The sequence below is a fragment of the Sander vitreus genome, chromosome 2 (assembly GCF_031162955.1).
Source record: "Sander vitreus isolate 19-12246 chromosome 2, sanVit1, whole genome shotgun sequence".
NCBI classification, from domain to species: domain Eukaryota; kingdom Metazoa; phylum Chordata; class Actinopteri; order Perciformes; family Percidae; genus Sander; species Sander vitreus.
The window spans coordinates 35,444,699-35,460,502 of NC_135856.1; the positions used below are offsets into that span (position 1 = coordinate 35,444,699).

Below are 15,804 nucleotides of genomic sequence, written 5' to 3' on the forward strand. Positions count from 1 at the left end.
ATTAAAATCACAAAATATCACAATTAAAATATGATGCATTATTCATGCCTCTCCTTTTACTTTAAACACTTGAATGCAGGACTTGTACTGTGTGGTCATAGGCAGTTTTAAAATATGGCACATCGGCCTCGTCCACCAAAAAGGGCCTTGTAAATTTGTGTGTAGGGATAAACAGGTTGGGAAAAAAACAACAGTTTTGTTGTAGTTTTCATCTGCTCTCTTTCATATGTGTCACATGGAGCCTAAGGCAGCGTTTTTGCACGTGATGCCCAGGAGGGCGTTTATAAACGGGGCATACGCACAAAACGAAAATGCCTTGTTGATGCTAGAGGTCAGAGGAGAATGGGCCGACTGATTCAAGCTGATCGAAGATCAACTTTGACTCAAATAACCACTCGTTACAACCGAGGTATGCAGCAAAGCATTTGTGAAGCCCAACACGAATAACCTTGAGGCGGATGGGCTACACCAGCAGAAGACCCCACCGGGTACCACTCATCTCCACTAAAAACAGGAAAATGAGGCTACAATTTACAAGCTCGCCAAAATTGGACAGTTGAAGACTGGAAAAATGTTGCCTGGTCTGATGAGTCTCAATTTCTGTTGAGACATTCAGATGGTAGAGTCAGAATTTGGCGTAAACAGAATGAGAACATGGATCCGTCGTGCCTGTGCAGGCTGGTGGTGGTGGTGTAATGGTGTGGGGAATGTTTTCTCGGCACATTTTAGGCCCCTTAGTACCAATTGGGCATCGTTTAAATGCCACAGCCTACCTGAGCATTGTTTCTGAGCATGTCCATCCCTTTATAACCACCATGTACCCATCCTCTGATGGCTACTTCCAGCAGGATAATGCACCATGTCACAAAGCTCGAATCATTTCAAATTGGTTTCTTGAACATGACAATGAGTTCAGTGTACTAAAATGGCCCCCACCGTCACCAGATCTCAACCCAATAGAACATCTTTTGGATGTGGTGGAATGGGAGCTTTGTGCCCTGGATGTGCATCCCACAAATCTCCATCAACTGTTGACAACAATTTGCAGAAATTCACCAGTGTCTAAGAAATTTTTTGCTTTTTCCCCGCCAGTGGTCAAGATTCGGCATGATTCGGCATAATGAAAGAACAACTGCCAGGGTCATTAACATACTGATCAGCATTCATGAGGTGCTTTGCATTGACCATTTATGGTTTTAAATGGGCGTGTACAGGGCGGGATAAGAGGCTGATTCACGTACGCACATTTGTGGGTAATCTGTGATTTATAAAGGGAACATTGCTTGTAGATGTGCATACGCACGGTTTTAGTAAGGATCCTACGCACAGTTTTATAAATGAGACCCCAGGTGTTTCTGACCCTCTGGTTGTTTAGATTGTGAAGCCTTAAGCAGCTTTTGCAATTTGAAAATTACTTTGTTACATTGCAATGTCGGTTTGAATGTGATCTGTTCAACCCTAGTAATGACAAGCACAATTTGCCTACTTTCACACCCCATATGGGTAAGATTGTTTTACTTAGACTGACCAAGCCTATAGACAGAAGCTGATGACTTGTTTCACTTGCACCATCATATTGCACAAACTGAAAACTGTAATGGTTATTTGTAATTAGAATGCAGATAAAAGCCTCCTACTAACTTGGAAAATACTCATGTCAATTTTCACATCATCATTAGTTACGTGAGAAGGCTGGTAACGGACAATGGTTAAGTTGGCTTTCTAATCGGTAATTGATATCACTAATAGAAAAATAATTACTGCAGTAATTCTCACCTGAGGTAGAGGGGCCAGGAGGAAGCTGGTGCTGCAGGTGATGGGGATGCTGGTGTGGTTGAGTGGGATGCAGGATGGAGGGCAGGACTCTGGGTAGGTCTAGGCCCTGCAGAGCAGACAGGCTGGATCCTGAAGAGCTGGGGGATGGACCAGGTCTCTCAGCTGCCCCGACCCCAGCAATGGCCGGGTCAGCCTCCAGGATGAGTCTGGCCAGGGACTCAGCCAAGTCGCCTTCCCCTCCTCGATCCTCCACATCTGAAAAGACCGTTTTACATAGAATTTTTCCATCCAGGTGCATTTCTTTCCATTATATCTTAAAAGTCAAGAAAAATACGTGACCAGCAATACTGTTCAGTTATCCAATCAATTTGGCCTCTTGCCAGCCCTAATTTTAAACTCTAAAAAGTTAATGAAGTAATATAGACGACCCGAAAACCTGAAAATCACCAGTAAAGTAAGGAACACTGCAATCTCACAGAGAAATGAACAGGATTCCTGAGTCGAGTCAGATTTCGATGCTAGGGAGCGACCTCTAGCTCACCCAGTACAGTGTGTGTCCCATGTAGGCTGAGTCCTTTGCAGCGGCACATGTTCGAATCCGACCTACGGCCTTTTGCTGCATGTCATCCCCCTTTTCCTGTCTATCCACTGTCACTATCAAATAAAGGGAACAGCCCCAAAAATATCTTTAAAAAAAGATTTTGCTGCTAGCAGCATTCCTCTAATTACATCACTGACCTGGTGGAGGGGGTCCAGAGGAAGACGAGGAGAATTTGAGTGAAGGGATGGAAGATGGTTGGGGGAGATGGCCCGTAGAGGAAGGAAGATGGGTGGAGGATGAGTCCTCAGCTCCTCCTGAATTTGATTCTCCTCCCATCTCCCCTCCTAACCCCAGTCCTAGCCCGTCCCTCTCATCGAGCTGAGCGAGGCGTTTGTGTTCCTCCTGCCAGTCGTCATCTGGAAGAGGAGAGAAGGCAGACAGAGTGGTTGTTTGTTTGATGGTGATGAATCATCCGTGCCGAGATTTTACGTATAGTTCTAGAGACAGTAGTTTTTTTTTGGCTTATAACTATGACAAATTGTCTCAAAAGGTGATTTCACAACCTCAGTACTGCGTTTATAAAAAGGTGACAAATAGGGCTGTACCGAATAGTTTGAAGCTTCATTCATAACGTTGACATTCAACTTAGGGTTGCACGATATTGACAAAATGTGATATTGCGATATTGATTCTGAATATTGCGAAAGATATTAATTTTTATATTCTTAAACATATGTAAAATTACAAAAGTTATGGGAAAACGCATCAAAATAGATTCATAACAAATTAAACAAGTTTTCTTACAACACAAGGTTTATTTCAACGGATGGTCATATTGGACTGGTCCAACATGAATAAATAAATAAGGACCATGTCTACAGAACAGGACATGTTTTACTGGTTGTACAGTATAAAATATATAAAGAGAACAGGACACAACTCTGTTGTCACTCTGTTGAAATATGCACACACGTCCTATGGTACGTTCTAGGGGTGGAACGGTACATGTATTCGTATTGAACCGAAACGGGCGTCTCGGTTCGGTACATGAATTTACACGGAGAATAAACGGTATAAAAACAAATAAAACTTGCCTGCAAATTAATTAATGTAATGCGGAACTACTGTTAGACACATGGTTCTTTAGGGACACCTAATCTGTAACCCTGCCCTTAGCTCTGAAGCTCCCGAGCTCTGCCTACATGTTGAGGTCCCACTACTAGCCGGTTGTCTTATTTTGTTTACAAGTTCAAGATGGAGTCTGGAGATGATGCAAGGTACTTACTGTTTACATCTTACTTTATACACTTCAAGCTGTTACAGCTAGCTCAGTGGACAGCCTGAGACATGCACAATAAAAAAAATTGCCTTCTGCATTTTTGTTTTGCTTTTCCCTCCATTGTACCGAACCGAACCGTGATGTCTGACCCAAGGTATGAACCGAACCGTGATGTCTGACCCAAGGTATGAACCGAACCGTGACTTCCGTGTACCATTCCACAGGGTTTGTCACGTAGTGGACCCGTGGTTCGCTTCATAGGGTTTGTCACGTAGTGGACCCGTGCGCTGACGTGCACTAACATGTGCAAGTGGCACGGTAACTGGCCAATGAAACATGATTATAGCGTTTCAAGCGAGCTCTAAATCAAACACAACTAAGCCCACACAGCCCTCCACAAAACAATTAAATATTGCATACTTATTGCGACACTTTTGATATATTGTGATAATGATATTGAGTCAATATATCTTGCACCCCTCGATATAATATTGCGCAACTTGATATTGCGATAACAATATTGAGTTGATATATCTTGCACCCCTAATTCCAATGTAAATCAACATTGGAATGATGTGCAGCTTTTTTTCCTCGCTCCTCGGTATCTCACTGACCTCCTTCATCATAGGTGTGATTGGCAAAGGACAAAAAAAAGGAAATGTACGCCGTACCCATGATGCTGCAACAGCACCCCCCCCCCCCATTGCTATAAAATTTAATGAAACACCCCCAAATTCAATGAAAGTAATCATTAATATTACTTGCATAGAACATTGTATGCAGGGGTTAAATTGGGATTTGTTATGTGGGGGGGCTCTCCGGGGGTCCGCCCCCCCCCGTGACATTTTTTTGAAAAAATAAACCATTAAATGGCACTTTCTGGAGAGTTTTGTGCAAAGAAATGGAGAAATTGAGTCTTACATGATATGTGCAAAACTGCAAGGTTAAGAGCCTATACTTTGCATTATTGTAGTATCAACAGGTATTAGGGCATTTAGCATTTACATTACTGTTAATCAGTCATCACTTGATTACATATTGCATTACCTTGTTATAATATAAATAATGTTCCACATGAAGAGACAGTGCAGCATATGACAGTAGCAACAGCTGAGAAGATTTGGGTCTGTGGTGACCAGGTCCACCTCACACAAACTTCCTTCTCCCATTCTCTCTCTTTACTACCACACACACACACACACACACACACACACACACAAATTCAACCCTGGCACTGTAGCCACACCAGCCCACATTACCACGATCATGCTCACAGACATGTGCATTCAAGAATTACATTTGTGTAAAGATGGTGAAATAATATAAGCAGTACCTTATGTAACAGATTTTTAAACATTAATGTAACTGGCAAACAATGCTTTCTACTTTTTAAAGAGCACACGTTTATAACAAATTTTTATTTATGCCGTTTGTATGCCGTTACGGTCATTCTCTACAGTATGTTGTTCTTTGTTGTCACCGTCTGTTCGATTGTCCGTGTTTCTCTCTGGTGACACTGTACATATTGTCTCTGTCTGGTTCTCCATCTTTTCATCCGTTTTAACTAACTGCAATTTAAATGTTTTTATGGCTGTTTGTGATTATACTTCAGATTTTTCCTTGCTCAGAATTTGTCTTTGCAGGAACACACAAAGCAGGGGGGGAGGGAGTCTGGGGTTTTGAGGGTAAAAGAATTCGATTCCTGCATTCTGATACATTTTTAGGCACCAATTTATGGTAAAAATGTCAATATTTATTGCAAGGAAATCACAGAATTCTGGTGGCAGGTAACAATTCAAAATATAATGGAATATTATTATATTCAGTAGTCCAGTAAGGGGGCTTTCACATCCGGGACATGGGCCGGAAACGACAACACTTGACCCTAAAGTCCTGATGTTTAATGAGCATGAACAGGGCTTTATGGTAACTTTTTTTCCCCCCCAAGGAGCATGTTTTGCTCCCAAGTTGAAAAATGTTGATGTTGAATATAGCCTACAGTGTAATGGACCACCACAGTTCATTTATACATGTGAACCGCGGATTAATTGCAGAGTTTAACCTACATAGTGGAAAACTACTACGTGAATGGGGCACAGCAGAAAGACGGAGCAGAGCGAAGCTGCTTGTTCAGGGTTGTCATGTGTACTCCTATAGGCCTACACTTCGCATCAGGCGTTAAAACCAACTGTACCGAATTAGACTACTATTTAACGCAATAACGAGACGTTTTTAACCGGTAATGAAACTGTCTCAATTTAATACTGATGCCGTCAGACGGCCGCGTGGACAGACAGCAGTCGGAGTTCCGGCAGAGCTCTGCGGCCGTCAGCAGCGGCTTCTCACTGCGCAGCCGGTCCGCCAGAGAAGCATGATCACCGGGAGGGTCCGGTACAGCCTGAACCCTGCAAACGGAGATCCGTGTTTGAAGGTGACGTGCTTGATTTTGACTGAACGTCCCAATTTAAGTAACCTCTGATTGGGTCGTAATAAATTAAGTACCCTAAGTAAGATTAGGTGTTGGTCATTCTCAACACCTTTCTACCCCCCTCCCACCCACTTATCAACTCTGGACTCGGTGCTGCTGCCAGCCTGTGTAACGTACGTTACTCACCATCGATCGACTGTTAGCTTCAGCTGGCTAATGTTAGCTGTCAACCTCCCAACTAACGGTTACCGCTAGCTAGTGATCTAACGAGGATTAGCCCTTCAGACCACAGTGGACTTCAGTGGACTCTCCATCCAAACTCCCGAATGGACCTTCGTCTGCCACAACTGCCGGACTCTTTCAAATACGTGTACTCCCTGTCTCCGCCGATCACTTGGTAGCGTTGGTTAGCTGTCAGTTTACCCCAGCTAGCTTCTGTTAGCTTCCACCGACTGACGGCTCGCCCAGCGCATCTGTTCGCTGTAGAGCTCTTTTAGCCATGTTTCCCGGCTCAACACTAAGTTAGTGTGGGCCACTACCTCTCTGCACTGCCGAAAGTGATATTCCTCACTGCAACTTCTCAACATCATCTGCTACGTCGCTTCAGCTTGCATTGCCAACATAAAATAAAAATATTGTCCCGTTGTCGGCTTCAGCTAAGAAGATAGTTCGCACGTCCAAAATTCTTATTCAAATAACCTTCCGCAACGATTGCAGGCTGTTTGGTGGAGCTCTGCTTTGAATGAAGTTACATCGTGACAAATTAATGGACCACTTGCGGAGTGATATGAAGACATGAATCAGAGGCACAAAAAACGTTGACAGCAGTGACCGGTCATTATGTCCCCCCCCAAAAAAAAAACATTTTGCACGATTTACGAGAGCTTCATTTTCAGGTCGGAAAAGCCGGATCACACCCCTGCTTCATATCAACACACCCACCCGTACTCTCAGGAGCTCTTCATCTATTCACCTCACTACACCTCCTGCCCGTTTGACCACCACGGGACTTAGAGCCTTCAGCATCTCAGCCCCTCGCCTCTGGAATTCCCTTCCACCAGACATTCGCAACATTACCTGGCTTTCCCTTTTCAAAACCCGTTTGAAAACACATTTTTTTCACACTCATCTGTACTTAGTAATGTTCGGTTTGTTTTTACTATTATTACCATTTTATTGTCTTGTAAGGTGACCTTGATTGTCCAGAAAGGCGCCTATAAATAAAATTTATTATTATTATTATTTTCTGCATGTCTATTCATTATGTTTAAACCCTGTATTTCTGCACAGCTGCAGATTAGGCTACATTAATATTATTAGTAGTAAAATGAAGTTCCAGTGTTCCACTGTTAGTGATCTGCAGGTTGAAGAATTAGGGTAAGCCTACTAAAAAAATATCGAAAAGTGACAAAATAATTTTGGCTAGACAAAGTGTTATTAATGCAGGTATTAAAAAACCCTAACCCACCCACAACTAGTGGCTGTGTAGGATTGTTTTTGAGCGTTTTTCTGTCGTAGCATAATGCTATAAGCCTCAGGGACCGATTATTATTTTACCATTAATTTATGCCCTTGTTAGATTAACCTGCTGTCTACATGTATTTATGTTGACGAAACTGCAGAGTGAAATTGTTTATGGATTTTTTTTAAGGGTGATATCACAAAATATGAAGACAGACAGACAATCATCACCATTGTGACAGCCCTGTTAGGTAGTGCTTTGTCTGCTTGCTTGTTTGTTTTTTCGTTCACGAACCTCAGGGCATGTGTACTTTTCTATCCATAAACCAACAATTACAGTAAAAGATGGTGAGAAGAAGTTGAACCGGAAGTTGTTCTGGTCCGCCTTAAGGCCAGGACACACAGACCCGATAATCGTCCGTTGGGACAGCCTGGCGAGGTCAGTGACTCGAGTCTGTTCGGTGTGTTCCGTGCCGTTGTCAACTGCATGGCCTATTTCTCGCTTAAAATGTTTTCAGAAACACGTTTCGGTGATCTATTTTAGTACAATATGAGATCATATTCTGAACAAGCCGCCATGACAGTCTGTCTTTGAATTTCCCGGAGAAATAAGACCCACGTGACGCGTCCAATCAGCTGCTGGTTTTCATTTTGGGGCGACAATACAGATTAGCGCCGCCTGCTGTTATGGAGACGTATTACGTCTCGTCTCTTCGGTGTGTTCTGAGGCATTTCTTTTACCAACTCGGGGAGACTGATCAGTCCAACTGCATTTTCTGCCGACAATTGGCCGTCTGGTTGGTGTGTAACCAGCATAACTTAGCTGCTGGGTAAACAAACCATCCTCTGCTGGAGCAGTAAAACCACATGGCTACTTAATATGCATGTGAATGACGTCATCGGACTTTGCATTCTTCATTCTTTCTAAACTTCAATATCAGTATTTTGATATCAGGAATTATGATTTATTTTATTGACACTAGCTCAGGGAAATATCCAACCCACGGGCACTAAGCTTTGAATAGAAAAAGGCATGGTACTTTGAAAACACTGCTTTGTTTTAATTGACAACAATATCAGAGCAGGCCAAAATCATCAGTTTGTCTGAAAACACCCACGGACCCCAGAGAGATTATACTTGTATCGGTGCTCGGTATCGGCGACTACCAAAATGTAAGTGCTTGTACTTGGTCTTTGTTGTATCGGTGCATACCTAGTACTGACACCTGACACATGAAAGGGGGAGTTTGTGACGCTGCATCGGAAGAAGAAAGGAGAGGCGGAGAGCCTCAAGTGGACACGGAAACCACGAGCCACACTTGCTGGAGAAACCCACAGAGAAAGACAGTTTCTTACTGAAAATACTGTTTTCTTGTATTCCCGCAACACAACTTTTTAAAACTTGAACTACAACACGAAGAGCGGGGCTGGCCCAGTCGGTGATGGCTCCCGACGGTGGAGACACAGTGGCCAGCAGCCATCTTTCGACCGCGAACTAAAGCATCGGCTGGGTGAGTCAGTAAACACAGCACAACCCCTTTAGAAGTAGAAAAGACATTCACTCAACCAGGCAAGCTTAGGTCTCACTCTCATATTAAACACAACACGCAGGGAGAGGAGACAATATAAATTAATGTTACGTGCTATGTTAGCTTTTAGTAGCTGTGTTTCTTTGTTCTATGAGCCCAGGTTAGCTTAGTCACTGTAACAACAGCCTATACGATACATATACACAATATAAGAGTGGTGACTGGGGCTCAGCTGGTAGAGCTTCTACCATCATCTACCATTTGGAAGGTTGTTGGTTTGATTGCTGGCCCTGCAGTCCCATGTTCGAATTGTTCTTGGGCAAGACACTGAACCCTGAATTGCTCCCGATGCTGCGCCATCGGAGTGTGAATGAATGAGCAGCCTCGGCCACCAGTGTTTGAATGTGTGTGTGAATGGTGACTACTATTTAAAAGCACTTTAAGTAGTCGTTAAGACTACAAAAACGCTAAATGTGGTCCATTTACATTTAAGATATACAGTACAAGTTTTTACGTTTTAAAAAGTTTTATAAACTGATTGCAATAAACGTAAACACGCAAAGGCAAAAGACAAATCATTTGTTCATGCTCAACTTGCATTGCCTAAGTAAAGGTTATATTTGATCTGCAACTGTCAGGGGTCAACGCTAACTTTTTTCCCAAAGACAACATTTGCTACTAAGTAGAAAAATTTAGGAGCGCATAAAGAATTTTAGGGGCGCAATGAAAATCAAATGTGTTTTTCCTTTCATAAAAAAGGAATACGAGGAGACATTTACAAAAAGAGGGATTTCATTTATTTGACTCGAACAAGTAGCCTATACTAGGTTTTTGATTATTTCTGCTTCAAACTGTATTTATTTAATAATTATGTAATAAGTTATGCTTTAAAATGTAAATGGTTCAAGGTTCATTTATTGTCATTATACAACAAATGTCCCACTAAATCCAGACAGACCTTTGGAGAATTCACTCCAGTCAGCTAATCGAGTGACTTACATAAGGTAACTGCTATTACTGTTGGTGCACAGTGATAATTGTAGCACATTTTTTACAATAATACATATTATAACACGTGTTAAAAATACAAAATGTGTAATGTTTTCGGTTTTAAAATACATTTTCTACTGATCAGTACACCGAATATACAGTAGTGGTGTAACAGACCAGTCCCACGGTTCGGCATGCATGTGAAAAGGAGATTAATTGCAGTTTAACCTTCATATTGTTAAATACAGTTTTACTGACGCTGTGAAACCGCCTACACATGATCAGAGGTAAAACTACGAGGTAGGGTGCAGAGCACAGAGACAAACTGTGGCGCAGGTACACGCTGTTGCTTCGGGTTTTAGTTGCGGCTTGAAAAATCTGCGGCGACAAGGTCAGAGTTGAAATAATATGAGCTTCAAACGCAGCGCTTGGCAGCAATTCCCAGCGGTGCGCAACGCCAAGGGCAGCGTTGCTCTGTCTCCACCGCTCCCCCCCGTAGAAAAAACAACGGCACAGCCAGGCGCAAGGCGGTTCACCGCGGATCATTTGTAGGCGGCTTTACCTGTAAGTCGCCTCTGTAACATGCTCTGCTACTTGTTCAGTTAACAGGAATAGCAATTAGGGGTGGTACGGTTCGGTTCGCTAGTCTCGGAACGTCTGTGCGTCGCACGGTTCGTCAGTACACTGCTAATGTGCACTAACCTCTTACTGCCGTAGTGCCCACGTTCTACCTGCCCACTATGTTAAAACACTTACCGGAAATGACAAGCGGTATGAGCGTGACGAACGCAACACATGGCAGCTGATTGGACGAACGCGTCACATGGGCCTGGCTGCTCCCAGACCAATTCTCTTTTTTTACGAAAATAGTTGTACAATGTGTTTCTGACAACATTTTAAGTGAGAAACAGGCCATGCAGTTGCTGAATCTCTTTTTTTTTTATTGCCAAAAGGTCAGTTTAAAAGATTTTCGTCAGATTTTGAGAGGCGCCGAGCCGACCGTTTCTCAAGCGGAGTGCATGGATGTATTAAGAGAACGGTGGAGTGTGGAGTGCTGCAGGTCACGTCACGTGTAGAAATGGCAAGTGGGAGAAATAAGGAAGGCTGCCCGGAGTTGAAGGATGCGCCAGCGTCATATAAGTCTGGTGTGTGGGAACATTTTTATAGATCATAAGTATATTTCTGGAGTGTTAAAGATTAAAAGAAAAAATAACAAGAACCATACAGAACCGAAAACCGTGACCCTAAAACCGTGATACGAACCGAACCGTGGGTTTTGTGAACCGTACCACCCCTAATAGCAATGGCAATAAAGAGGTTGCAACTGGGGTTACGCAGACAACAACGCTCGCTGCAGGCTCGTTGCAACATAATATAATGACGAGCCGAGAGCAGTCGCTCTGAAACACGCTGTATGCGGTCCAGTAAAGACAGAAAGACAACAATGTAAAACTAAATGTAGCGAAGTCCACATCTGCAAAAAACGGCAAGTATGAAAATATCCTAGCGTTATACGCACATATTTTTAGTCGCACTGTCGAGCCCTGACTGTGTACTCCAACTCAAAATGAGCATGTTTAAAGTAATGTGCCGTGTGATTAGGCCAGGTAAACTGCCAACTGTTTTTAAAGCAAATATTTCTATTCATATATATTTCAATTTTTGGAAGTTGTGAATCGATCCCCCCCAACACCCCCATTGATATGACTCACCGATGGCCCCAGCTCCGAAGGTGTCATCGTTGAACTGATCAATTTCATCTTCCTCCTGTATCAGTCCATCGTCTTCCTCCTCCAGCGTACAGTCTTCATCCAGGGACTGCAAAAAAAGCAAACAGAAAAAGGAACAGAGTGAGATCGAGGAAGGAAGGAAGCAGGATATGGAGATGTGGCCAAGGAGTGGGGAAAAGAAAGTGACACAGAGTTAGAGAGAAGATAGGAGGAGGAAGGGAGGAAAAATTCAAAGCATAAATGGTGTGGCGGAAAGAGAAAGAACGGGGAATTAATGACACAAATAAGTATGTGGAACTACTATGAAAGCAGACATCATTCCCATGTACTTAAGGGCTGTTACTCAGATTTGGGTTTAGTTCCAAATTTAGCCAGAATCAGTCATTTCTTTGGAACAGCCGTACTTCCATTTTGATTTACTTGTGCGTTTTACATGTGTCAATACACATGCATAATTTATAAATTGTAATTTCCCATTGCAGGATCAACAAAGTATAAATTAAACACAAAGGTGTGGCTCAGCCATGTGGTGGAATTTCCAGAAAGACCATCTTGTGGTATGATGACACAAAGGGAAAGCTTAAGACAACATTAGGTCATTCATAGGTCACAGGTTAGGGGACAAGAATATTCGGCCAGTCTCTAATAACCAAACCTGTTCATGTATAAAAATGTATGCGTCTCTACAGATTCAGGGAATCTCAGCAGCTGCATGATAAAGGAATGGTTTGTTTCAGGAATGTCTCCTTTTGGAGGTCAGTGAAAACTAGGTTTTAGTTAAGCAATCTGTGTTTACGGTGCCCGCTATATCTTTGTTTACATTGAAGGTTCAGCTAAACTTGTTTAAATACACCTTCAAAGATAAGCTTCAGAGAGTTGGGACGGCACAACATGATAACACACCGTGGTTAAACGGTACTGTCTGCCTAAATTCTCTCCTCAATTGAGCGTTCATTAAATGCTTCTGTGTAATTCATCAAGGTCTCCCAAATCGAGACAAATGAGTTGTGCTGTTGAGTTTTTCCTTAACAAGCCACTAGGGCTGGGCAATGTATCTATACTATATTGATATACGAGACTAGATGTTGTCTTAAATTTTGGATATCGTAATATCACAATCTGACAAGTGCTGTTTTTTTCCTGGTTTTTAAAGGCTGCATTACAGAAACGTGATGGAATTTTCTGAGCTTACCTGTTCTAGCTGTTTTTCCCATACCCACTTAGTCATTATAAAAACATTATTGGTGATTATTTATTTATAATGTCATTGTGTAAATATTTTGTGAAAGCACCAAAGGTCAACCCTACAATATCACCGCAATATCAATATTGATGCATTTGGTCAAAATTCGTGATTTCTGATTTTCTCCATATGGCCCAGCTCTACAAGCCACACAAGTAGAAGTAATTTGGTGTAATTAATATTAATATATATAAATAAATCTTAGCAGATTACATTAAGTTTATGCATCAATGTTTTAAAGTTACAGGTTTTTCTTATACAGGATCACTAATAATATAAGGATACAAAGGTTTAACAATAGATTTTTGATTCTTTGTAGGGTTACTAAAATGTTATAAGCAGGGTACACAATTAGCCCCATCCACCAGCAAAATGCTTGTAAAATATGCAAGTGGCTGGTAGATTTGCTTTACTCACCAGCCAAAATAACAATGGTAATCTATATAATCGCTGAATTGAGGACAGAATTGGGTTTGGTGGTGGTTCTGATTGTTTCGCGGCTGTCATGTTTAAAGCACAAATAAACCCACACACACCACCGCGGGAATGTAAGGCATTTACCATGCAGTTATTTCATACAGACCATTCATTTATGTAATTACCAGAAAAAAATAAGATTCAAGATTAAAAATCCTTTATTGATCCCACAACAGGGAAATTCAAAACGTTGCAGCAACAAGGGAAAAGTACAAGACACTCTAAATATAAAGAAACAATACATGTAAGTAAAGAGAATGAATAGTGAAGGTGTAGTGATTCATTCTATGTTTTTAGCCAGTTGTAAGCTTGCCCACTAATTTTCTTAAAATACAAAAAGGACATCTAAAATGTAAATAAACATGGGTTTCCAGTACAACATTACACTATAAAAGGTTTATGGCCATTTTGGCTTCAATAGCAAAACTAGCCATCAATATTCTGCTACGAATGCCACATAAACCATAATAATAAGTGTGACGATTTATTTTTCGTGCCAACTGGTGGCAATAAGCCTATGACAATAAGTCATTAATTAGTATAATAGTTAGCGCTAGGTGCAAAATATATATAACTTAGCCAGCATGATTAAATGTCAAGTAGCAACCGATGCACTACAGAGGTCAAAATGTGCAAAATTTTGAAAAGTGAAAATTCAGTTGAGCGACAATTCAGTTTGACTCAATACTAACCCAACTACACTATGACTTATAAGTTAACTTATACTTATACATAGCAGTGACTGTCAAATACCAGTTACATTAGCTAGTAAACTGTGACCAGGCATGGAGAAACTCACTGGGGAACACATCACAGCGTAGCAGCAGTCGAGACATTAATTTAGGTAACGTTAAACATACCAGTTTATAGCTCCCCTTTAAACTACCAAGTTTAAATTATATGAATAAATAGAACTCGTGACTTTTTCTACAGGATCTTCTGACACCCTGTAGCAAGTGAGCCCGTTAGCCACAGTGCTAATGCTGACGTTACATCACGCAGGACGCACGTCGATGGAAAACTGCTGCCCTAAAACTAACCAATGTGATACTGTCGGGGACACATCTTAAAACTGTCGCATACTGGCCTTTCATAACTGAGATTAATTTATGAAACAATAAGCGCTTCCTTGTCACCATTGGAAGGGAGCGCTCACCTTTCCTCTGGCTCATATCACCAGACAAGCTGGTCTGCTTCACAGGCCGCCAACCACATTGAATTTGGCAGTCGCATAAACAATAGACAACATTCACCATATAAATCAAACACCATCTGTTATTACTATCAGCTCTCTGTAAAACATCCGAAATTATTTTCAGGAAAAGGGCACATGGGTCGTGGGGTACAATACTCACCTGAAATCGGAACATCTAACGTTATCTTTAGGCTTTCGGGAAAAGAAGTGCTTCGGGAGCGAGGTGGCGCGCAAATGACGCAACAGGGACGTCCACTTGAACGTGCGTTGCGGAACAACGTGAACGAGCACGTATTTGGGGGCGGCACTCATCATAGACAGTATGGACCAACAAATCTCGTTGCTCTGGACGGAGACCAGTGAAGGCCATTAGAACGAAGCACTTTTCCGGTGATGGCTGAGCGTTACTGCGCAGCCTCCAACTGAGAGAGACGACGTAAATGTGCCGTGAGCAACGTGTCTGAAAGTTGTAAGTCTTCTGGTAGCTGTGCCAAGAGAAATCTCAATTATTCCCAATCTTGCAGAGACGGAGAGCATAGGTATATGTAAGGAGATAACATGGACACAGGCTAATTATTGCTAACTAAAATGCTAGTTAACATTAGTAATTAAACTTAAACAGCTAATGTGAGACGAAACTGCCTGCGCGCTTCTCCTGTACTATACGGTAATTCCTCTACTATGCGACAGTAAGTCACGTGGTTATGACACAATCGTTAGCCTATTTTTACAAAAACGTCTACTACGGAGCCATAACGCGAGGTACAAGGTAATGGAGACTTTTATACTTTGTCGTGTTTCTTTAGAAATAAACAACGGACAAATAGAGTCTTTAAACGCTTCAGATGTAAAGTTATTCGCTGTCAAAGTGACGTCAAAATGAATGGCAGTCAATGGAATGCTAACGGGAGCTGATGGCTTATTAGCATCAAAATGGCGCCATAGGAGGTTCGCGGTCCGAGGAGAAGCTTACCCCCTTGGCACTCATAGACAGTAAAATAAAGGCGGCACTGGGTGGGCGCTGCTGTTTTCACTTCTGCTGCATTCAGGTTCTTTTCGGATGGTCCCATTTCCCGAGTTGTCAAGTCGTTCTTCCTACTTTGGTGTGTTCATGAGCTTTAAGTCGTAATGTGGAAACAACGTGGGCACTACAAA

General features: G+C 42.0%; 1 protein-coding gene across 1 annotated transcript in view; it reads right to left on the reverse strand.

Annotated features, from left to right (window-relative positions):
* Nucleotides 1-14,919, reverse strand: part of patl1 (PAT1 homolog 1, processing body mRNA decay factor) — a 40,868-nt gene extending 25,949 nt beyond the window's left edge. The window contains exons 1-4 of the mRNA XM_078267098.1: nt 14,810-14,919; nt 11,717-11,822; nt 2,515-2,733; nt 1,777-2,031 (exon numbers count right to left, since the gene is read on the reverse strand). Coding sequence (XP_078123224.1) covers nt 1,777-2,031; nt 2,515-2,733; nt 11,717-11,822; nt 14,810-14,824 — 595 coding nt within the window. The 5' untranslated portion in view covers nt 14,825-14,919. The remainder of the gene's footprint in view (nt 1-1,776; nt 2,032-2,514; nt 2,734-11,716; nt 11,823-14,809) is intronic.
* Between the last annotated feature and the right edge of the window lie 885 nt (nt 14,920-15,804).